Source organism: Triticum aestivum, chromosome 2B (genome assembly GCF_018294505.1).
Source record: "Triticum aestivum cultivar Chinese Spring chromosome 2B, IWGSC CS RefSeq v2.1, whole genome shotgun sequence".
In the NCBI taxonomy this organism is placed as follows: Eukaryota; Viridiplantae; Streptophyta; class Magnoliopsida; order Poales; family Poaceae; genus Triticum; species Triticum aestivum.
This window is the reverse complement of record NC_057798.1, coordinates 549,033,714-549,041,465: the sequence shown is the minus strand read 5'-3', so window position 1 is coordinate 549,041,465 and position 7,752 is coordinate 549,033,714. Positions and strand designations below refer to the sequence as shown.

Sequence of the window (7,752 nt, the reverse complement as noted above, 5' to 3'; positions counted from 1 at the left end):
CACCGGCAGCACCATTCGCGCGTGCTCTCGCTGCTGCTCGATCGTTGCCTTCTCACCGCTAGTCCGTGCGGACTCATGGGGCTTCATTCTAACTCCTTCAGCAAGCGTGTCGAGGGTCACCACCGTGGCTCAACCGCAACTCCGTGCACCATGAACACATGTATTACTCGCGTGTTCTAGCCGGTACAAATCAAAGTGAACAGCGTCAAGTACGTGCATATCTAGGCAGGTGAGTTAGGGCATGTCCAACGCTCCAGGTTGGACAGCTGCTCCAGCACTCCACATAGGATCGGATGGTCCAGTTTGCCAAAAGGTATGGCTTGCAGACACAAGCGGGATCCTGCAGAGGAGGCCGCTTCCTCACTGTCAAAAGTCACAGGACCACGCCTTGGCTTCTCTCATCTTGCAGTCGCCGTTTGATAAAGTGAAGTAGAGGACCTTACTCTTGTCATACCTCAAACCACTGCTTCCATTAGATGGTAAATGTTCAAATAGTGGTCTTTTATCTGCAAATCTATATGAATGGGATGAGACCATCGCTTGATGCTGCTACCTCTGTACATGCCCTTAGCTAGCTTTTCACGTGAGAATCCAAAGCCAGTTTGCTGTGTACGTCACCGAAACCGCCACGGGGCCTGCACCCCTGCCGCTGCCGGCCGCATGACTTGAACGAGGAGCATGGCGAAAGTCCAGCATCCCATTAGCTAGGCCACCGTGCCCTGCATGTAGTGCCACCACAGCCGAGCACTTGCACAGCGTGGGGTGCCATCGCAGCTCCGTAACATGGCAGTCAAACCCCAATGACTTGTCAAGTTTTAGTCAAAACCATGTCCACTAGATGAAAACCACAAAAAGCGGTACGAGGGAATAAACTTATCTGTTTTGAGAAGTTGAGGGACTTAGATTTGCTGGTTTTGAAGTTGAGGGATCATTTCTATATTATCGAGAAAGTTGAGGGACGAAAAATATACTTTTCCCTATCGTTTATTATCTATTTTTATTTGTATCGTATTGACTAGTTTGTGGTGTTGGGTTGAACTATACTATTTGTATCGTTGAATATATATGTTGTTTCAACCACACCCCATTCACTAGAACCTCCTCAGGCCTTGTTCGGTTGCGTGTAAATCAGAGCGGATTGAAGGGGTTTGAGGAGGATTTAAACCTCTTCTAAGTCAAAATATGAACCAATCCCCTCCAATCCTCTTGGGGAGAGGATTAACCGAACAAAGCCTCAAGAGTGCCATGGCTACAGTGGCGATGGATGGAGATGGAGAGGCGAAAAGAAGGAGATGGGCCAAGGGGTCCGACCCCTTGCCCTTCTTATAGCATCGACGAGGGCTGGTTCGTGTCCCTTCGCCTTCAGGGCAATGATGGCCCCGCAGCGCGCGCCCAGACTTTATGTTAGCCTAGGCGGTTGCCAAGGCGTCGTGGGGAAGTGGGGGCGTCCCACGCCCTGTCGTGCGCCGCACGTCGAGCCTGGCCTGTAGGTGGTTGGGGCCCGCGTCGCTAAGCCCCCCCTCTCTCCCTCCGCCGCGAGCGGACTCGTGAGCACCGCGGGCCCGGGGGCTACTGTTGGGCCTCTGGGACTAGGATACCTAGGCCCGTCTGCCTGCGGCCCATCGCGTGGCGCCAGCAGAAGGCCCAACACGGCTCAACTTCAAGGCTCCACGAGCAAGACCCTCGCGAGGGCCCTTGCCTCATGAGGCGCGCGTCAACAAGGGTCGTCAAGAGCTCCCGAGGGCCTCACGCAAGGCGGTCTGCTGAAGCTGCCTCCCGAGGCCCCTCGCGGGGCGGATATGTCTAGGCTCGCTAAGCCCCCTCGCGCTGCATGTGGGTGACGCGAGCCACGACGAGCGGCGCCGGGAGCCGTGCCAGCGGGCGCGGATAAGGATGCTTACCTCTTTTGTGCTAAGGGATCTCGCCGGTTCCCAAAGCAATCCTCAAAGGTTGCCACTTTGGTGCAAGAAGACCTGGACCGCGGGCTCGCCACGACGGAGGTCATCGCCGAGCCAACCGACACGTCATGGCAGGGAGGTTTGGCAGGCGAAAAACACCTTTAGTCAAGATAAGATGTACTCTTGTCTCCCTTCAAAATCGGCCGTTGTGGCAACCCTTCCCGCCTAGAGTTTTCGGAGGAAGAGGACCAGGGCCAGTATAAGTATAAGCTAGTTTCCACCATAGAGAAGGGTCAAAAACCTTTGGATCCCTCGAACTAGCCGAGCCTCCCGAGGCAGTTGGTCCTCCTTGTACACACTCATACTCATCCTTCCTCGCGAGGCAATCCACACAAATCAGGAGTAGGGTCTTACACCACAAGGTGGCCCGAACCTGGGTAAACTGCCGGGTCCGCTGTTCATCCTCCTCGCCCAAGCACGCTGGAGCATTGCCGTGAGGCAGTGGGCAGAGAGCTAGAACTTGACGAGGTCCTTCGAGCACACCCCAGAGTTTGAACCTTTTCTTGGATCCCCGGAGCCCTGATTCCGACAGTGCCTGGGGCATAGGTCCATCATGGCCCATTGGCCATGCCCTCGGAAGGAAGAGGTGGCCCAGATATGAAATGAAACTATTCTGTCCTCCATTTCTCTTCTTCTTCCCCAAGTTCATCCTTCTCCTATCAGCCACTGCTGGCCCTGTCATCCGATTGGTACTCTTCGCTCTCCCCGAGCCCTGCCCATGGCGTCCCTCTCAGCATGGCAACGGAAGTCAAGCCTAGAGTGTGTATTTTCTAGTGCTCAGTGTCGTACTTGTATCCTTGTGTAGCATAGAGGAATACCTTTTCCATAACTTGTTTTATTCGAATTTAACTTCCGCATCCATGAGACGAGGAAGGTTACAGGAAGACTAGTTCTGGATGCATGCAGTATGATGCGGAGTTTACATAACTGGATGTAGGCAGCAAGGGCCTACCAACTACTACCAAGTAACAGCCATTTGCTTATACTACTCAAACGGAACATGACGCTCGTCTGAGTATCGGATGCCGGGACGACAACAACGAACAACACGCTCACGCGATGAAAACCTGGATCCTATCTCCCCTGCCGTCCTCAAAATCAAGCAGTATCTGCCCGTTCTGGGGGTTGTCCGAATCCATAGGCGCGTTCCGAAGCCTTTCCATGATATTAGTTCCAGCCAGGCCTGCAAAGTGCCAAGGAAGATGATCTATGAATGAAACATACACAGACCAAGATCCTTTCTTTTCTATCTCGAAAATACAAATGTAGTGACAGATTCATGTTCCTTCTATTAGAAGACAAGTACAAACCTGGAATAACTTTTGTCATCCCTTCTAAGAATCCAGCCTGTTGCAGAGAAAGCAGGAACAGAAGGAAACAACCTTTTAATCAGTATGAGAATTACTCAATTGTAGAACATTTGCACAGATACTACTAATAGCCAAAAGTCACTTGAGTATGGTGTCAATTTCAGAACTTCTGAGTCAACTAGTACTACATATTGAATCGAAAGTAGACTGTTAAATGGGTTCCTACAGGTATCCTGGCATCAATTTTCTGGACCCCATCTCTTCCTGTAATCTTCAATCGAAGTGTGCGGGACCACATCCCACCTGAAGGACCTCTGCCTCCAGCGGAACCAGGATCATAGAGCTGTGGCAGTATGTCAATAATAGGTTCTTGTGATTTCTCAGTCCTGGACTTGGTGTCTCCTGAACTGCTAGCTTCACTTGTATAATCATAATTACCTATAATTGTGTTGTAGCAGGATAAGGAAAACCATCCATATTCAACACAGTTTACGAGAGAATATGCTCACCACTCCAAAAGGATGATTGAGCTGGTGATGCAACGTATCGCTTTTCCTCTTCATAATAACGGTTAAACCCTAGCGTATCCTTGATCTCCTCAAATGATGGCAAGCTACTTGGAGGAGGTATGCGGCCACCTTTTATAGCAACAAGAGCATCCTGCACATCAGGGTGTCTTATACAGTTAATGATTGACAGCGGACATGTATCATATGCGTGGTACCAAATTGAACATGAATATGCAGAAGATTTTGAACCCACATGATATGCCATCAAATGGAAGAAGCATACAATAACTACCAGTTCACAGACATAGAAGATGGTACATACATGACTCTATACGCCTATATGTGAGTGTGCGCAATTTTATTTTTCTTTGGCAAAAACTTCTACCGGGAATCCATGTGCATGATCCCTTAGGACACAACTACTCCTGTTAGTGATACAATAAATAACATGTGAGTTGGTTTTCAGGCATTATTTTATCTCTCTTAAGTTGGTGTGCAAATATAACACAAGTACTTGAAGCATGTATAAAGTATAAACAACTAACCTCCATTGCACGCATTGATACCCCAATTAGAGATAATGGGTAGGCTATGATTTTGTAACCAATTTCTTCAAGTTCAAGAGGGCTCAATATAGGAGTTTTACCACCACCTTCTAACATGTTGGCCTGCAGAAAGAAGCATGGAGAATGCTGAGGACATAAATCTTCCATGGCGGTCAGAAATAGTTTGGAATAACACTGCTGCATTAGAGTAGATCTAACCATTTTTGGAACTCCAGGTGAAACTGCACAAAACGCCATCATCTCTTCCCTTGAGGCAAGGGCATCAATAAATAGAACATCTGCTCCAGCATCAGCAAAAGCTCGTGCTCTCCATAACGCTTCATCAAGAGACAAAGCTTGACGAGAATCTGTCCTTGCCACAATAACAATGTCAGAGCCACTCTCCTTCCTGGCATCTACAGCGGCTTTTATGTGCATAATCGCTTCCTCTCTTGAGACAACTTTCCTTCCTTGTGTATGTCCACATGCTTTTGGTGACACCTTCATAATACTATATACATCATATCACTAAAGAAGGAAGTTATCAAAAGGGAATAAGAAGATTTATCACAAAAATAACGCCAGTCATTTTTTAATATAAAACAAAATCATATCCGAAAAGTGCAATGGAAATAGAATGTTTACATATTTTAAATACATTGTTCAAAATCAGGATAAATGATCCTTGATTGCTAGAATATGAATTATGCTATACTACGAATATTAGATGTCAGCCAGGGTCCAGAGCAGAGACTTATTAGGGCAGTAGCAGGGGTTGTTGTCCAACATTACAGTTAACATGAAACTAAATGCACAGCCAGGATGTTTAAAACTATATACAAACTCTCGCAAAACATAAACTACAAACAAACATAAAATATGTGTAAAATGACATTTAGGTTCTTATGAAGGTGAAGCACTCTAGCTCAGTGATGCGATAGTTTATGTACATAAAATAGGTTATAGAAGCAAAACAGCTGGATAATTTAGTAAACAGCACAACATTGGAAGAGTATCAAAATACCTGATCTTCAAGAATAATTCCAGCAAAACCAGCATTAATAAATCCTTTCACTGTCCTCTTGACATTCATACAGTTTCCATAACCATTATCAGCATCACCAATGACAGGTATCGATACTGCTTCAGTGATTAAACGCCCTTGATCTATCATTTCACCATAGGAGATGAGACCAACATCTGGCAATCCAAGCCTTGCAGCAGATATTGAGAAGCCTGAAAGACAAAATACTGTTAATTTTTTCAGGATTGAAATCTCATAGATCTCCTTTTACATAGGACTAGGCTAGCTCCCTAAGCAACTACTACGCTCTGGTTCCATTTTCAAGTTCTGACCGAGCGACCGTGACTATACAAGTGAAGAACAAACTTGTGGTGATTTGATAGGTGCAACGCCACTTGATCAAAGTGCCCTGAACATATGCATAGGCAATATACACCAGCACAAGAGCAAATTCTCTCTCCAGTATAAGGTTTTCATCATCTTTACGACATATGGGGTATTACAATTACAAGGTAGTATAAGTGTAATACTCACAATCTACAGAATGACAGAAACATGGTGGCGCAGCAAACACCCGTTGCTATGTTCAGGAATTGGAAGTATGGTACACTATGCTATTATGATGAGAGTGTGTGCGAGAGAGAGTCCTGCAGAAGCAAAAGGGCGAACACGTACCGCTCGTGAAGCAGGCCCTGAACCCCGCGCGCTCGACGAGGCGGGCGCTGAGCGCGTCGTAGCAAGCGGGCGCCTGGTGGGCGCCCGGCGTCCCCAGCACTCTCCGGAGCGCCGCCGCGGGCTGTTCCCCGGCGCCCGCTCCGGCGCTTTCTCCGGCTGCGGCGTAGGAGCAGCGGGGGGAGATCCGAGCGCGCACAGACAGGGGAAGGGCTCGGCGCTGGAGGAGTGGGGGCGGACGGACACGGCAGGAGCCGGCGCGGCCTGAGGTGCACGGGGACGGCGAGGCGGGCGGCTGGTGCAGGAGAGCGGCGTAGCACGCCATTGCCACTGCCCGCTTGGAGAAATCAGCTCCTCCACTACGCACCAGTCCCAGTCTCGCTGCCTCCCCGGTTCCACTTTGGCAGAAATCCCCCCACACACGCGGAGCTGGTTGAGACTTGAGCCCAACCCTGTGAGCCTGTGAAATGACCCACGAACGCAGACCCAGCAGTTGCTCCTTCCATTCCGGCCACAACCCACGCCTCCACCCGCCATGCCGCCGCCGCCGGCGACGCTGCCGGACGAGCTCCTCGAGGAGATCCTCCTCCGCCTCCCGCCGGACGACCCCGGGTGCCTCTTCCGGGCCTCCCTCGTCTGCAAACCCTGGCGCAGCCGCCTCGCCGGCCCCGCCTTCACCCGCCTCTACCGCGAGTTCCACGGGGCGCCTCCCTTGCTGGGGTTCTTCGAGAACGACGAGACGGTACTGTGCTGGTTTTCTCCCTTGTCCCCCACCTCCCCCTTCTTCCCGGTCCACCCCGGCAAGTGTAGTCTCTTCGTGCTCGACTCGCGCCATGGCCTGGTCCTCTCAAATACCATCGGCCCGGACGGCGAACCCCTCTGCCTCATCGTGTGGGACCCCGTCGGCCACCGCCAGTGGCGGCTGCCCTTGCCGGATTTCGTGGACTGGCCAACCGTCCCAGACTGCGCGGCGGCGGTGCTCTGCGCCGCCGATGGCTGCGACCACCTCGACTGCCCTGGCGACCCCTTCCGTGTGGTCTATGTGGGCACCGATGACGATGGCGTCGCGCAAGCTTGCGTCTACTCTTCAGAGTCCCGTGCCTGGAGCCCCGTGACGTCTTGTGAGCACCCTGACTTGCCCCTGCACGTCATCAGCTCTCGGCCCAATGCCCTTGTGGGAGATGCAGTGTATTTCTTGTGCCATCAGGAAACGTTCATCCTGCAGTATGACTTGTTGAACCAGGAACTATCAATGATTTACTGGCCACCCTTGCCAAAGTGTAAGTGCGACGAGTATATCGTTATGGCCACAGAGGACGGTGAGCTGGGATGTGCCACCCTGAAGGAGTCCAAGCTCGAACTATGGTCGATGGAGGCTGACGCAGGTGGAGCTGTGAAATGGGTAACACGCAGAGTCGTCGACCTCCAGAACTTGCTACCCTCTCCCCCCAGATTTTTGGTCTGCTGCGCCAATGGGGTTCATGTCTTTTTCGTGAGGACAGATCTTGGCACCTTCACAGTTGAGCTTAATTCAGGCCGAGTCAAGAAGGTATCCAGCAGCAGCGAAGTCATTCCCTACATGAGGTTCTACACTCCAGGTACTAGCATCGTCAAACTTGTACAAGCTCGTTTACGTTTGCTTTCCTATGACTTGCGAATCATTTAATAAAAAATAAGTAATACTTCTGTTAGCTACATGAAGTTTAACTGACGGCACACAGGAATGACTTTGTG

The 7,752-nt window shown here is 50.3% G+C and overlaps 1 protein-coding gene across 3 annotated transcripts; it reads right to left on the bottom strand.

Moving 5' to 3' along the window:
* Positions 1 to 2,760: 2,760 nt before the first annotated feature.
* On the bottom strand, positions 2,761 to 7,136 carry LOC123045963 (2,3-dimethylmalate lyase). Of its 3 annotated transcripts, none has more exons than XM_044469220.1 (8): positions 6,022 to 7,136; positions 5,347 to 5,558; positions 4,542 to 4,823; positions 4,323 to 4,445; positions 3,778 to 3,928; positions 3,572 to 3,706; positions 3,269 to 3,305; positions 2,761 to 3,141 (listed from the first exon to the last, which is right to left on the bottom strand). In XM_044469220.1, exons 1-8 carry the CDS (start codon positions 6,851 to 6,853, stop codon positions 3,126 to 3,128), a joined length of 1,788 nt encoding a protein of 595 aa, XP_044325155.1. In that variant the 5' UTR covers positions 6,854 to 7,136; the 3' UTR covers positions 2,761 to 3,125. The 3 variants fall into 3 exon arrangements, with proteins under 3 accessions (XP_044325155.1, XP_044325154.1, XP_044325156.1); XM_044469219.1 differs by having other exon boundaries at positions 3,495 to 3,706; positions 6,022 to 7,133; XM_044469221.1 differs by lacking the exon at positions 3,572 to 3,706.
* Positions 7,137 to 7,752: the final 616 nt, after the last annotated feature.

Coding starts and splice junctions, on each gene's coding strand:
- LOC123045963 (XM_044469219.1), bottom strand. CDS start 6,853: ATGGCGCGAGTCGAGCACGAAGAGACTACACTTGCCGGGGTGGACCGG. Junction 3,929..4,322: donor TATCAATGCGTGCAATGGAG/GTTAGTTGTTTA, acceptor CCTGATGTGCAG/GATGCTCTTGTTGCTATAAA. Junction 3,306..3,494: donor AAATTGATGCCAGGATACCT/GTAGGAACCCAT, acceptor TCTCTGCAACAG/GCTGGATTCTTAGAAGGGAT.